This window comes from Parambassis ranga, chromosome 8 (assembly GCF_900634625.1).
Source record: "Parambassis ranga chromosome 8, fParRan2.1, whole genome shotgun sequence".
In the NCBI taxonomy this organism is placed as follows: domain Eukaryota; kingdom Metazoa; phylum Chordata; class Actinopteri; family Ambassidae; genus Parambassis; species Parambassis ranga.
The window spans coordinates 10,693,049-10,709,681 of record NC_041029.1 but is presented as its reverse complement, the minus strand read 5'-3'; the positions used below and the strand labels follow the sequence as shown (position 1 = coordinate 10,709,681).

The following is a 16,633-nucleotide window of genomic DNA, read 5'->3' as shown; positions in this document are numbered from 1 at the left end:
CATGATGGGCAAAGAGGAGGGACAGCAGGCCTGAAACCACACACACACATGCATCAATGGAAAAGTACATGCACACATGATCTTGTGCAGTTAATATAGAGTAGCCTACTTTTCTAAAGGAAAAGTCTTCATGCTTGGCTGCAGTGACTCACAAAGTACAACTTTTTTCCAGTTACTTTTTCTACTTCTCCAACACTGTTGACAAAGTTGAGAATAAGGTCCTTCAAGCACAGCTCAGGAGACATGAAGTGCCTTCACTCCCCCAATGTCCTTACATAAATGGCTCATAAAAATAGGCTTCAGTGGGCTCAACTGACAATGGATGTACTGCAGTGGTGGAAGACATCCTAAGTAAAAGTACCAGGTCCTGCAGAAAACTGTAGTTAAAGTATCAGAGTGAAACTTTGGAGGCATCAGTCTATGGTCTTAGATTTCAGGCAGTTTGAACTACCTTATATACTTTTTATTGAGGAATTGAATTTGCAGCTCACAGCCCATATTTGACCCACAGTCCCTTTGTTGTGGCCACCATGGCATTGAAAAATCATGTGTCTTCTCATTTTGTTTTGATAGATAAACATATATTTGCATCTTTGACAGTAAATTACTTTGATGAAATGTTGTCAGACATCAGTCAGGGTGGATCTATCTGAACCTAAATTAAAATTTGCTGCCTGTGATAGAGACTGCTTCACCTGCCAGCAAACTGGTGATCGGATAATCATCATGTGTCTGACGTTTTGAATCTGTCTGACTGCACTGCAGTAATGAGTGGAAACAAAATAAATATGCAGCTCCAATCACCTGTCTCTGTGTTGGGGAGCAAAGCCAGATTTGTGGGAGTCCTCCTGAGAGTCCAGTGTGGCCCGAGGCAAGATGCATGCAGGATAAGAAATGTACGGGGCAGGCTGGTAATAGTGATGGTACACCTGTGGGTCAGCCTCATTCTCTTGAATTATAAGCACATCTCTGGGAAGCTGACAGAAAGAGGAAAAAGTGTCATTTCTTTTAAATTGGAGTTTAGCAGCACCCAAGGCAAAACCTGTGTGCCTTTGATTTTCTACTCCTACTATCTATGTTATAAATTGCAGCCAAAATTAAATAAATGCATTTTTTAATGTGATTATATCCTAAAATAAAACAGTAAATTGAATGTGTATATAACATATAAAGGAGACATGCAGTTTTAATCTGGCTTAAATGGTCATGTGTTTGTATTTCCTGTTTTATTCCTGTACCTTCATGATTGCTTTCCCTGCGTCTGATTGGTTTCACCTTTGTCTTGTTGCCAGTTTAGTCCTGTCCTTTCCACTGTGAGTTTGTCTGTTTGCTCTGCTTGTGAGTGGACTGCAGGGCCTTTCGCTACCAGGTCTGTTATTTATTTTTTATTTAGTTGGTTTCATCCTTACGTAGGAGATTGAACTAAGGCGTCTGGACTTGTAGAGTTTCCTCAATAACTACTTAAGTATGGAGTCATTTAGTGCTATTGTTTGTGAGCTTCACCCAGACCCACCCACTGAGGTCTGCAACCACATATAAACCATGTTTCCCCACCAAACAGTTAGAACTGATGAAGCTGCTTGGATGAGCAGCGAAACGTCTTCAAGAAAACTCTACAAGTCCAGACGCCACCGGCATTTCCATCCTTAGGTTTGCTTTTCATCATGTCCTGTTATGGGTCCTCATTTGGAATTCTGACACAAAACAGTGATTAGCCTCAGAGCCATAGACTTAGATATAGAATAATATTAAATATGGACTTGCATAAACATTAATGGAATTTTTCTGTTCAGACAAACACTATGTATGTTGATAGTACATTTATTTAATTTGCATTCACCCTATTTTATAGCATTATAAAGAATGGGATAATGATTCAATGCTTGATGAAATATAATTGACCTTTTTTTCTTTCACCCACCTCAGGACCTGCTGTTGTGCCGGGGTATCCGAACATCCTGAGCGTGGACATGGTCATGTTGTTCATAATCACCTGGTGCATCTGAGCATTTTGGATCATCATCATCTCTACCAGGTCTGCATAATGAAAACACACACACACACACACACACACACACACTTAACACACTTTTTCTTCTCCCTCTCTGGGTTGTCTGATTGTCTTATGTTTTCTTCATCAGCCTGCTATTCTGTCCTCTTTCCCTCAGGGTGACATGGTGATTAACCCACATTGTGTCACACTGAGCTGGTCATTGTGAGGTGTCAAGCTCAATTTTCTCACCTCCTTGTCACTCAATATTTATTCAGCAATGACTCACCCTGTTAAAATATTTAGCTCCTTCGCAGTAATATAAATAGGCTTTGCAAGCATGATTTAAGAAAGTCCATTTAAGTTCTTAAAAAGTGATTTGAAAACTCATTTTAATATATGTGACTGACTGTGGTTATGAGCAATATTTCGCACTCTAATAAATTATTTAATGTTTTGTTGTGACATGAATGGTGTCTCTGGCCACCAGTTTTTTTTTCGGAAGCACAATGATGCAACATTGAGCAACTTGAACAAACTCAGAACCTTCCTCAGAGAATTATCTTTATAAATAATGCAGCACTAATGACAGATAATGTAAGGCTGAGGGCTATGCATTGCTTGAACTTGAACAGCAAATAATAAGCTAAACAAATTCACGCTCTTGTCACCATGGCAGCTAAAGAGCATGTCCAACAAATAACGTCTGTTATTTGTTGAGCTAGCTAACACTTGAGGCTCATGAACAGCGGTAACATTTTTCAGAAAATGATGCACATAAAACAAGTGCTTCCAAACAAATATTAATGCAGGATGGAACAAATTATATATATCTGAACCAAAAACATGATGCAGATGCAAGTGTTAAAAACTGCAGTTCCCCCCATGGCCTCTTGGGGGCCATAAGGATACATCGCCAGGTATAAAATGTTCCCTTTTAGTGACACATTGTACAACTTACTCATTTAAATTATATTAGAATTTAAACTCTTACATAATTATGGGCGTGGCCACTGTGAGTGTCAGGCCGGTGCTGACTCAGAGTGACATTCCACTATAGTTATAGGCTTCACCTATGGAGATGCAGCCATCAGGTGCCATATTAATATTTTATCTTTAACTAGCCAAACAAGAAGTGCATTTAGCCAGTGATAGTAACTAGATGTTGTAATCAATATGATTCAGCCAACACATTCAACTCACATTTTAGAGCCCATAAATAATATATTTGAGTTCCTGTAAGAAAGTAAGGCTGGCAATATGACAGACAGGCGGTGAGTGTGAAAATCCTGAGATTTCCTATAGTTTGTGTGTGGTGACAATTTGCTATACCCTCCTTGACGTGACCACCGGGCCTAATGGAGGCGAAGGGGCTGGAAGGCATGACGGTCGCTGGGAGCTGCTGCAGGATGGTGGTGGGCTGAGGAATCTGGGAAAGAGAGCAGGGACTGTAATGAGGCTCTCTGCCTGGAGGCGTAGAGGCAGAGAATAAAATGCAGGATCCACTTGTATACGGGAGGTGAAGCTCTCCAATCCACAGCCAGTGAAGGGGGGGAAGAAAAGTGAATGATTATTTTCCAGAAAACAAGTAGAAAATGTGTGAGAGTGCGTTTTTTACACAAAGAGCAGAGGGTTAGCTGTTTGCTAAGATAACGAGCTTTAGTTAATACAGAATTAAAAACAATGCACACTTACAGGAAATGTCTGAAAAGCCTGCGGATCATACGGCACAAAGTGTGGATAAATATCTTCTGTCCGCTCCATATGTGATAGTTTCAGTTGATATTATTTACACGATACTCAGTATGTAATTCTAACCTGTTTGCTGAAGCATAGAGGCATCATAGCAGGTTGCCAAGGTGCCAAAACACGAGAAACAGTCTGTACACACATATGCACTGAAACACTCACCCACACAACACACACACACTTCCTCCGTCTGTGATCATTACATTGACCTGCAGTACAGGCTGTTTGTGTAATTAAGCTCACTTTAAAAGCAAAGAAGTAAAAACTTTGCATTTCCTATAAAAAGCATCCACCCTCTTTGGACTTATTTTTGTAGATGAAATTAGTTCTTCATAACACCGATCATTACGGAAAATGTCAAATCTACAATTTATATTAAAATTAGAAGCTGAATATTCATAGTTCAGATGGCTTAGCCTACATCATTTATTAAAATGTATGAGTCAACAGCCAATTAAAAAGTAATTATGAATAATGTGCTAATGTGATGTTTATCTAGATTATCATGGGAGGAGATTGATCTATTAACATTAATGTAAGATGCAGAACAAAGTGAGAAAAGAATATTTTCATCATTCTTTTTTATGTTCAGTTACATTTTCTAGTGTCTGGTGTGCCTTTAACACATGTGCTTTACTTATCAGGTGTTTACATACACTCAGAAGTCTTTATACTGCTTATAAAGGAAATCATATTTGCTGCTTCTCTTGAGTGAGTGTGATAGCTAGTGTTAACCCCCCCCCCCCCCCCGTCTCCCAGCTTTTTAAGTATTAACATTAAAAATAACTGTGGTGTGGTCATTTATGGCAGAATGAGACACAGGCAACAATGCGTGTTTAATAGACGGTTACAGGCTGCCTGAGAACTTCACTGTGGCAGACAACACTAATTAGAACACAGTTTACATTCACTGTACCACTCTGCCTTCCAACAACTCCCTCTCTCTCTCTCTCTCCCTGTCAGTGGAAGGAGGCCTCTACACCCCCATTGCATCTCCAGCTCTGTAATTAAAATGCTGTAATCTGGGTGGATCGTCTCTATTTTTAAAAAAAAGCCCCCCCCCCCTATCATTGAGTGGGCACAAGTGACACAAAGGGAAGCATCAAGCGGTGAAAGAGAAGGAGGAAAAGTGGAGGGTGGGGGAGGGGGGCAGATTGAGGAACAGCTACAACAGCAGGTGATGACCAACTCAGTGAGGGACGAGGAAACTAATAAACTATATATTTAATTGGCAGACTGGCCTAAAGATGATTCTCATCCTGTTATCAAGCGCGGCCCACGCACCACGCATCAGCTAGTTTGTAAAAAGTTTTAATTGAAACACAAAGAAAAGAGAGAAAAGTGCAAATGCCACCAAAGAATGTAAAGCACCTCGGTGTTGGTATTCAAATTACACAAATTTAAGTAGATCTACTTGTATTGAATCCACCCTGAGGTCACATGAGGTCATCACACAAGCTCCCTCTGTGTGATGTCATAATTTCAGCAGGCACATAACTTATATCTGTCAAATATGAATGAGACCCTGCAGCTTGCTGACTCTTTAACAGTCCTATATAAGCACACGAGCTGCTGAGGTTGGGTTTAATTATTTGCACCGCTCAGTAATAATTAATCATGCATACACACATGCATGCACAGAAATGGTCATCAGTGTTGGTTCAAGGTTTAGCGCGCTGCATTAGGGATCATTTATTCATACCCCAGGGGTGGATGGGGACATCCATGCATGGAGGCACCCAGCGGCGCTCTCTGCATTAAAGCTAACGGCGCATTAGCTGGATGTTCCACATTAAAAGCAAATAGCATCACTGCCGCTTAGAAGTTTTACTTCTCTTTATTAATTGTGGTATTAGCCGGAGCTGTCGCCGTCATTACTCCCCAGATACTGTCAGAAAGATGGCAAATTTGAAGTTAAAGCTCTTGTCATTAGTTCATAAGTCTGACTCACTTTCACCCCTCCCCGCACCACGCACCCCTCTGTTGCCCCTCACCCCCTGCGGCATCAGCTCAAGAACATGGCCATTACCTTTCCCCGTTCCTATGGCAACACCACCCTGCAGCCCTTATGTAGCACTGTGTGTGCATATGTGTACTCACAGTACTGTGTGTGTGTGTGTGTTTGTGCTGAGCTTTGTTTAGATAATGTCACCAAAGAATACAATCAATTTAATGTTGTCCATTTCCTCTCACTGTCTGTCACTGATAAACGTGCACGGCTCACAGCCTCAAGAAGGACACGGCTCGGCTGTAGAATTCTTTTTTTGGGAGGGGGGGGGGGCCCAGCATATGTGGTTTTGTAATAAGTTTGATTGATCCCTGTGGCAGATCACAGACAGTCAGAAAGGCAGGCAGACATCAGATGTCACTTGGACCTCTTCAGGGAAGTTTGAAGCCTTCTCACTGGTCTGTAATGTTGAATGAAAAAAAAAACAAGATATGTACAGACAGGAGTGACTCGCAAAAAAACAGTGTGAAGGACAGAGGCAGAGCGGGTGAATCTTATTCTCTCTTTGGTGTGGCATGTAGGGGTGAGGCAGTAAGAGAGCCAGAGAAGCAATGTGAGATAAGGCTTTGAATGTACCCCCCCCCCCCTTCTCCCAAAGGAGCAGGGCTGACTGACAGACAGTCTCCGTCACCATACCCCCACCTCCTCCTCCTTCTCCACCTCATCCTCTCCTGCCGGTGGCCAAGTTTTGTATAGTGCCTACCACCAACGTGAGCCAATTAACACTTCACCATGTACGCCATGCAGTTTATTAATATGTAATAAACTAGACATCACAGACACCAATTAGCTTACATTTTGGCCATTTGAGTATAGGCGTGTCATAGGCGAGGGTTCATTATGATGCTGTGAAACTGTGTGGCAGTTTATAGTCAATATAAGTGATTTTCAGTGGAAATCAATGAGATGAGACGCCCACCGTTCCCGTGAGAGGACGCATGGTCATTAGAGAAAAGCATATTAATGCCTCAGACAGAAAGAGCTCCCATTCTCTGGGTCTTTTTTTTTGTTGTTTTGTTTTTATTGTGGGCTTGATTAGTCCCATGATGATCCTTTCCATCTAAGGCGGCCAAGCTGGTGTCATTGTGCCTCCCTTGTCTTCTCTCTGAATGCGGGCTTAATCAGACACAACCTGTGCCCGGCTCCATTCCTGCGTTTTTGATCCGATCTCCCCTGTGCAGAGAACTGTCTCCACAGAAGCTGTGTGTGCAAACCAGATGCTGGATTGACCCAGACGTGATCCTCTTTTAAATACAAAGACAGAAAAGTAACCTCACCTGTTTAAAAACTTTCCTTCAGGTCTTGTCGGATGATTTAATTAAAGAATAAAGCTTTCGATCTCCACAGTGACTCACTAGCTTGTCTGCCTGTTGTGGTGCAGAATCAGATTGTTGGAGGGGCCACCTGTGCCGATAAAGATCACACTACCACTGCCTCTCTTTCTGTTTGTTTCATTTTATTGCAGACATCTGTTCCTTCTGAATATGATTAAGCTCTTTACACAAAACAGCACATGTGAGAGCTAAACCTGTGAATACTAAGTATTCATTTGCATACTGTCTGTAATGACTCACACCAAATGGGACTGGGGGGGTTGCATTTAATAGTCCCACCTTTTTAAAAGTGTAAAACCTCCTTGAGATTAAGGTTGCTATTAAAAGCACACAAATAAAATAAGTGGCCACCTTTGTTAAAAAAGAGAATAAGAATGAGGATAATTAATTTCTTTTAACTATAAAGCCTTTGTTGTTCCCTGTTTTCACAGGCAAAATTCATTCCCTTTTATGTCACATTTTTCGCTCAATTTACCCTTAAAGCAAACATTGTCACCTTCTGTATCCTCCTAATTTCACCCATTATTACATGACAGCATGAGTTTGTATGAATTTAATGGCCCCTGCCTGTTGGAAGAATGTTATTTGGAGGATAAAAGCCGTCAGGAGAGGAAGGGACAGGACTGCTGGAGCGAGAACACACTGACACACTGACAGGAGGAGTTCAGAACAGAGGTGGGCAAAAAAAAGAAGGACAATGACACACAGCATCACCCGAAAAACTGAAAAAACACCTTAGGGTTATAGCTGACAGCTCTGTACTATTATGAAATCAACAACGCTGGCAAATTATGCTCACATTCAAGCTGAGGATATGTGTGGCACAGAGTGTGAAATGATGTAGGTGTATTATTGTGTGGACGGTTGGAAATGCGTTAATTGAGTTAAGTGTGTGTGTGTGAGTGTAGGTATGTTGCCAGATTTTCGACTTTGTGGTAAGAATGAAGCAATTCCATTGTTTGTTGTTGTTTATTTGCCAGCATATAATGGATTTATTTAAAAATTTCATGAGTTCCGATGCATGGACTGTTTCCCTGCTGAATTGGACGCAGCACAGTGGAGAAAAGTGGAAAATTCCACTAAAGTCAGTGACAATAGAAGTGTCATGTGACATTGTTTGCAATGATTATCAAGTCGCACTATATTCTATTGTGTGTGCACCAAGGCGTGTGAGATAAAAGGCAGTGTTTACATCCACCTGTGTGAGATATGAGATGCCGCTTCTATTCCTCAACTTCATTGCAAACATTGTTATTACTTCCTCCTTTGAATACAGCACATCCCATTAGAAGCTGATTGAATGGGGCTGAGAAAGGCCACCTCATCCTTGTGGGACCTGCATCAGCATAGAAAACAGATCTTTTGTGTGTTTGCCCCCTAATCAAAAATGCTGAGGGAATTAAAAAAAGAAATGGCTGTCACCGCAGCACATTGACAAATCTGTATCGAGCAGAGCACAACAAGAGACGTTCACGTTGATCATTTCCAGCTTTGCCGGTGAGCTCTCTTCAGTTGGGGTTGAATGCCACTGCTGGTTTAATCACCATCATTTCTGTCTTGATTTCACAGCTGGTTCACCGTTCATTATTTTTTTGTGACGTCTCTGTTGTAAAAAGGTCAGCGGTGACGCTTCTTGACAAGCAAACACAAAGTTATGAAGGGGGATCACGAAGCATGGCGAACCTGTGCCAGTGAGCACATGTTGATTGGGGTGAAGGGTTAAGATGTCTGTGTTGTTCCTGCTCTCCTATTGCACCATTAGCCCATTAATATCCTCTTCACTATAATTACCTAGATCTCAACTGCTGCTGGTGCAGTTTTACTTATTTTGTCCTGCAGTCAAACAGGAAGGCCCAGTACAATGCAAATCATGCCTCCACTGCAGATCATTCAGGTGATGGAGGTTAAGATGAATGTTAAAAAAACAGATTGTGGACACATGGCTTGTGCTTCATGCTAACTCTTTAGCATATGCCTCAGTCAGTAGTGGGCGATCAGTAGTGTTCAGAGTGTGACAACTTTGAGTGGATCTCTAGCAAAAGGCTGAGTAATTTCTATTGACATTTAGCCAAGTGAAGAGAAGAGACATTAATAAGAGAAAGTGACAAGACTCGCACTGAAGATTCGAATTGGCTCAAAAAAAACAACAACAACTGACAACAACATGTTCAAACCCTGCACACTGAAACAGACGGTTTCATAAGCATCGATTCTGCATTTCTATTGTGTATGCGATTCAAATGGTGGCAAACACTGTGTGGTGTTCATTTACAGGAATATAAAGGCTTATGTGTGTGAGCTTTTGCTTCAGAAGATTGTCTTATATATGTAACAGCTGTACCAACTGAAAACCAACTGAAGCCTTTTATTGTTTGTAGTTTTTATATAGTTTAAATAGGGGAAGCAGACAGAAGTACAGACATATAGAAGCCAAGCGCTGTGGATGTGACTGGCAGATTCTGATAAAAATATGTGGATATTCAGAGATTAACCTTGAAACCACCGCATAGATGTCTTCCACACTTGTGGCATTTTTTCAGGTTATGGCACAGGACTTTAACTATGATAAGGACCAAGCAGAAACAACCATGGTGTAGAGTAAAGTCACTCCTTCTGATCAGTGTGCTGGTGGTTTTTTACCACCAAGCAGCTATTATGTCGGAATTAGATGCATGTTTGGGGTGTTTTTGGCTTAACGGACACTGGAACGATTCTAATATTGCTTATGTTTTTTCCAAATTTATTACACTTTATGAGTCAAGAATAATGTTTACTTAATGTTGCTCATTAGCCTGTGTATCTCACTTTGCTCCAACTCACTTCCTATACATGGATGCTCCTGACCCCATATGACATAAACCATGGTCCATTGGACTAATTTCAAATCCTTCTGTCTTCAACATCTAAACTAATGGTGCCCAGCTTCTTGTACAATAGTTAAGAACTGAGTGATAAACTATTCCTTCTAAATATAGCACTCATGCTTCTATGTTTCCAAAAAGCATTCACTGGTACATGGCAACAAGACCAGAACATTTGTATTTTCCCCCCAGACAATTTTATTTCAGGCTTTGGGGGACAACAAAAAATGTTCCTAAAAAACATGTTTTAGTAAATTTGTATCTACAAAAAATGTTGTTTAAACTTTAAATGTTTATTGCTCATCGTCGTTTTCTGAACACCATAGTGTTGCTGTGTTTACCAGCTCTGCACCTGCAGTGATGCACCGAGCTGTTCTTGGCCACTAAAGTCTAATTATCTAATGAGCTTTACTTATTCATGTTTTTCTGAGATACTTTTGTCAGGATTTGCTGCTCTGTTGCACAGCAGTGTCCTATGTGTGCATGGTGAATGGGCACATGTGTGAATGCATGGGTGTGTTTGTAAGGATTCATCTACCTCCTGCTCTTCTAACGAGCGCTGAAATAATAATGAGAACATTTGCTTTAGAGTGGAGTGCATTAGAGAAGAGGAGGAGGAGGAGGAAGAGGAGAAGATGCAGATAAAGAGGAAGTAGACGACAAACTGAAGCAAAATGCTGAGCTGGATATGATAGAAATGAAATTTGTGACATTTAGATGCAAACCTTCAGTGCACTTCCTACAAGTATATATCTCTATCTATACTTGTTGGGAAGAATCTTTGGGCACTGAGAATAAAAGAAAAGCATGCACTTTTTTAAAACTCATTTAAACTTTGGGTACACTGGAGGGTGCTAGGAAGCAGATGAGGTCAAGGTTGGCCTAAACATTCAGCTCAGCCTGTTATTCTCCAGACGAATAACTCAACCTGGGCTCTCATCTCTATAAAGACTCAATAAATGCCACACTGCTTTTTACTAAGGGTGAATGTGACATGTGGTCTCAGCCTTTTGGATATTTTGACTTTACCTTTCTGACTTTAATTATTTTGTCTTTTGCATATATGGCAAGTAACTCTGACACAATTTGATGGAAAAGAAGGTTAATTTCATCAGTTAAAAATGTCAGAAGTAAAAGTTGTCATTTCTTTCTTTCTGTCAAGTGTAAGAGTCAATTAACAGATGACAAAGTTTAATATAGTCATTCTTGTATTTTAATTGCATGCTGCAATTTCAAGTATTTGGTACAAAATTATTCATGCAGCATCAGTGAGTTCAAAAGTGCAAAACGGATCCAAAATCACTTTACAGATCAAATAGCGAGCATGCCATACAGGAACAGGATCACTCCATAAAGCAGTGACTGAAGAAAAAAAACTAAGAGTTCAGTATTTAGAGTGCATTTACCAAGAGATACTTTGTATAGAGAATACCCATCACGTCCACGGACTACACTGGCAGGCGTGGCTCTATAAGAATTCACAATCATGCTTATTGACAGTTTTTAAAACACCATTAACAATCATTTGAAATTTACAAATCAATAAATAAGTAATCAACGAAACATGAGGTAACAGCTTGTAAACATTTTTGTCACTTTGTTCAAGTTGGCAATATTTAATTCACTCAAAAAGATTCAACAGATCGGCCCCACGTGTACATAACTGCCCGTATTTTACGCATAAACTTTACGCACAAACATTGGTCGCCGGGCTGCCTTTCTGGAGTCCTCTTTCGGAAGGATTTGGGAAGTTTTGCATATCGTTCCTTACTTGGACACACAAAGAGCGACTTTGTTAAGTACATGCAGATGCAGACTTTTGATCTGCGGTTGGAAATGCGCACCACATCCTCACATTGGATCATTCATCATAGTTTTCCACAGTGCCTGATCCAGGTACACTAGCTGAGACCGATCATGACAGTTTCCACGTCTTTGGAGGGTCTCCGGTCCTTCACCAGAAAGTTAATCATGCTTTCCGATTTGATCATCAGGTTGCACCCGAGAAAAAATATCCCGAACATGACAGTAAGCGACAACACGCACAGCACTGCGATTTGCACCACACGCATAACGAAGAGTTTACGCTCGTCTTGCAGCTCCAGGGACCCTCCGCCGTCGCCGGTCACCACGTTGTCGGTGCTGTTGCTGGAGTATGTAGCCAGAGTTCCAGCGAGTGTCTGACTCCCGTTGAACAGCGCACCCTGGGTCACGTCGAAGAGAGAAACATTCATGATTCCTTGCGGGTAATCGGCAGCAAAACACGCGGCTCCTGTCGGCAGGCACACAGTCTCACCACAAAACCTGGACTCCAAACAAAACTTTGCGTCATGTGACTGTTCGTATTGAAAAAATAATAATAAGAGGAAGGGAAAGATATGCAACACCTTTCTGAAGTCCAGGTCGTCAGTGCGTAATGGCCACATCCATCACTGGCCTGCTGCAGTCAAAGAGGGTCGCGTCAGGTGCAAACAGAAGTAAGTTTCTTTAGCTGAAAGTCCGCGTTTTGTGCAATTTCAGAGAGTCTCTTGGTGCAGCGTGCAAAGTGTTAAACGGTGTTTCCCCCCAACAGTGTAATAAGAGACACTCCCTGTGCGCTCGGTCTCGCCTGCGAGCGCTTCTTTTGTACCAAGTCTCTGGTGCGTTTTAAAGTGATGATGAGTTCCCCGTGGACCACACCACCACCACCCCTCGCTGGGGGAGGCAGTCAGGTGACTCGCTGTATGTTTTCTTGAAAATCCTTCAACAAGTGATTGTATATCAGGCTACAGTGCTACTTCCTGAGAAAATAGTTTAAATCATAAATGAGGCCAAATGGCTCATGAACGTGGATATTTTGAAACGTACTCCCCACGTGTGCGCATCGATAATAGCTGAAAGCGTCACCATGATAGATTCAGACATACATTAAATTTAAAAGCTTCTCATGAAAGTGTTCAGAACAATTCAGACCTGAAAGCAGTTCAGTTGGAATTAATATGAGACGCAGATTATCAGCAGCAGAAAAAAAAACAATAAAAACTTTGACAGATATTTATAGAGTTTAATGTCGTTGCTGCGGAAACTGTGACTTAGGAGCCTTTGGAAGAGACCAATAAAGGCACAGCAAGCTTTAACGTAGAGATGAGGACATGCATTAATAAAGTATGATTGAGCCATGGCAAATACTGTATTAGAAAGAGTGGCTCGTCTCACTGTTTGTGTTGAACAGCAGATAGATGGCAGGCAGGTTTTATTAGACTGTGTTATAGCTACTTTCAGACACCAGCTTACTGAGCTCACATACAAACTGAAGGATTCCATTGTGTTTATTATAAATAATAATATTATTCTCCTTTATTACTACTGCTTATTTATGCATAATGTGGTGTTTCATTTTGTGAAATCAATACTCATTGACAGGACTCACTGTGTGTCTTTTAGTGGTTATTTAATTACAGGTTATGATCATGAGTTTTGGAATTAACTCCAAAATACTTCTTATACTTTACTATATTATTATAAGCTAATGGTTTCATCTATTAGACTGAACTCCATCCACCTGTGTGTTCTTGTGTTGTTGCATTCCTATATGGAGAAACAAACAGGGGGTAGATATCCAGATGTATTGATATTTGATGAATGGAACATTTCCCAAGAGTGGAAATTAATATTTTTGGGAATATCTGTAAACTTTGTTATTCAGTTGGAAGAAAAAAAACGTATCCAAAAACAGGTAACATAAATAAATTAGACACCATCTTGGATGGCTGCACACCAATTTAATGTTTATTATCCAATTACATCCCAGAGGATTGCTGCTGCCGTGACTCCTCTAAACAGCTAATATAATCTAATTATATGTAAACAGACTGAAACAAAAAAAATTTTTTTTCTTGTGTTACTCTTCTCTTCTACTGTGATCAGTTTCAACAGGTTAATAAAAATGTGGCTCATAAATTCTTCCAATATTCTGCGTGCAGAGTCTGTCAGATTAATCTGCTGTTTGTCAAAAAAAATCAATTTACGAAGCTACTGAAGTTTGAGTATAAGCAGCTTTGCAGTCACCGACTGACACGCATGTGTACAAACAATGATTAGCTTCATCCGCAGACACCTTTCATGCTTTACTTTCAGATCATTTATTAATGGCTGATATAGCAGGAGAACAATGTGTCTGCTTGTGTGTGTGTGTGTGTGTGTGTACTGTACAATAAGATTAAATCGTCTCATTAGCCTTTGCTGCAAATTAATTGGCAGCATGTAAATCACTGCTGCACAATTTGATTTTGTTCTATTATTCATTGCGGTGTGATTATGGAGAGTAGCTTGTACTTACACCTAATCTCTCTGTCAATATGTAAATCCTCCGCTACAGTTAGAACCTAGCAGTGAGTCTGTGAGGCTTTCAAGTACATAAAAAAATCAAAGAATTTTCAAATGAGGAAAAAGTGGCTGCCAAGTCATGCAAGAAAAAACTTCAATGAGCACTTCTAAACTAATTATTGAATCCTTTTGAACACTTTTGTGTCACTGCTTTATGTCTTTCATAAAGTTTTGTGCAAACTCGAGAACCTGTTGCTGGAGTGTCACACTGAGCTTTTAGCTGTGAACGCCTCATATTTCTTTGATATGTGTCTAACTATTATTATTGCTTATATGAAGATATATTCATACGAGGATGCATACATGAGTGTGAATGTCTGACTTGTTCCTAAGCAACAGTAGACCTGTGAGCCCAGTGACAGATGGTTGGTGAAGTTATTTTGGTTTGGAGGAGAAAGAGAGGGAGGGAGGGAGTGATGAGGTGCCTGGACGGAGAAGAAGAAGGGGGGGTTGGGGGGGTTGGGGTACATTTCCACTTAACATGAGGGAATTGGCAGCCTAGCAACACAAACTAAGTGAAGACATCCTTAGCAACAAAGAACTGGTGTTTGACCCCACCTACCTCCCCTCTGCTCCTCACCCCCTATAAGCATCATCACTTTTTGACTCAGCTCAAAAAAGGACACACCCGTTCAAGCCCCATCACCCCAGAGGGAACTGACATTCCTCAAAACATCCAATTAACAGATTTCTCCCAAGATGCCCCGTTATTAGCTGATCAAAGCCCACACAGGGCCCTGCGAGGAAGCCACTGCGTGTGCACTGGGTGTGATGGAGGATGAACATGTGTGTGCAATTAAAATGCCAAGAAGAAATGTGCGTTTAGAAAAGATAAAAAAAAACATGTGTAAGATATTAAATAGAAATAAACCAAGTAGAGAAAATGTCACCTTTGGGACTCTTAATCATGCATATTTAAATACAGTCATTAATTACATGCTGATGCAAATTGCAGGGACACACAGCAGAGTGGTGCCCCACATCAACCCCACACCAAGCAACCATCAGTCATTAAAGTTATTTTAAGGAGATAATGACTTCATTGCTTTGATTTGCGGGGGTGTGGGGTGTGTGTGTCTCAGAGATTGTATGTGTGCTGCAGCGTGTCCGTATGAATGGCTGCTGAAAATCTGTTTGTTTGAGTTACAGATTACAGATCTCATAATTGAAGAAATTCCTGCTCTGTCGCTCTCCACCACAGACGTCTCGTGCACTCAGCCGCCACCACCCATTAACCTAATTTCCATTCAGATACACCTTTACATCTCAGTAATGTGGGCTATACCGTCATGTGTTTTGTCTTTTCTGCCCCTTTAACTCCTTTATTTCCAGGTTAACAGCAGGCTACATCAGAAGAGGGGAAAAACCCCTCCATCCCTCATGTGTCCACATTTAATCTATCAACCCCCCCTGAAAGGGAAATGTAAGCTGCAAATCCTGAGGGGCTATAGAGGAGGAGGTGGAGGAAGGAGGCAGATCTGATGTGGCAATAAAGCATCACAACACAAATACACATTAAAATACACATTGTCCCCTGTCAGTGACCGTGGAGCACATTTCATAAAGCTGACCATTCACCTGGAGAAAAAAAAACTCATATCCCTTCAGCACTTGACCCTCCCACCTGCCAGTTAAACCCTGGGTAAGCTGGCTGTGGTTAAACCAAACACTGATTTTTGTCTGGGAGCCGCTGTGTTTTGATATTGGCTCTGCGCAACAGCGGGGGAAGCTTAGAAGGGTTCCAGATAGAGTTACACAGGTCAGGACCCTTCCATCCCCCTTTCTGCCTTCAGCCCCCCCACACCCCCCTCCATGCTTCTTGTTCACTCTTAATTGGCTGCCGTCTGACCCAGTCGGTGGCTTTTTTTATTCAGGACTTAACTGGTGCTCTTCCTAAAATGCCATTCATCTGTGGGGGTGGTCGCCACAGATGGCTCCATCGACAATAGATCCGAATCAGTCAATACTTCATTGCCCAGAGTGTATTACCTGCGCCGTCCACCCACACTGAGAGCTTAATGCCAGCAGAACAGTTGACTATTATAGCTTTTCTACTTATTTCTCTATTTCTGTCATTTCTTCTTGCGGCAATTCTTGGACACGGATGGCAGTAACTTAGCAACCAGCCAGAGAATAAGAGCAGGGCAGAGGGATAAAGATTCAATAAATGGACAAGTGCACAGATAAGAAGCATTGTCTGCCTGTACACACGCCAGCACCACCACCAGCAGCACCACCACAGTTGCCCTGAAGTTGATTTCCGCAGGGCAATCTTAGCTTTTATCCAATTTTCTGTCTAATTTTCTTTTGTTTTAGGAGTTGGCAA

General features: G+C 41.3%; 1 protein-coding gene across 1 annotated transcript; it reads right to left on the bottom strand.

Moving 5' to 3' along the window:
* Positions 1 to 11,843: 11,843 nt before the first annotated feature.
* rprml (reprimo-like) lies at positions 11,844 to 12,176 on the bottom strand. The gene has a single exon (XM_028412642.1). It carries the CDS (start codon positions 12,174 to 12,176, stop codon positions 11,844 to 11,846), a length of 333 nt encoding a protein of 110 aa, XP_028268443.1.
* Between the last annotated feature and the right edge of the window lie 4,457 nt (positions 12,177 to 16,633).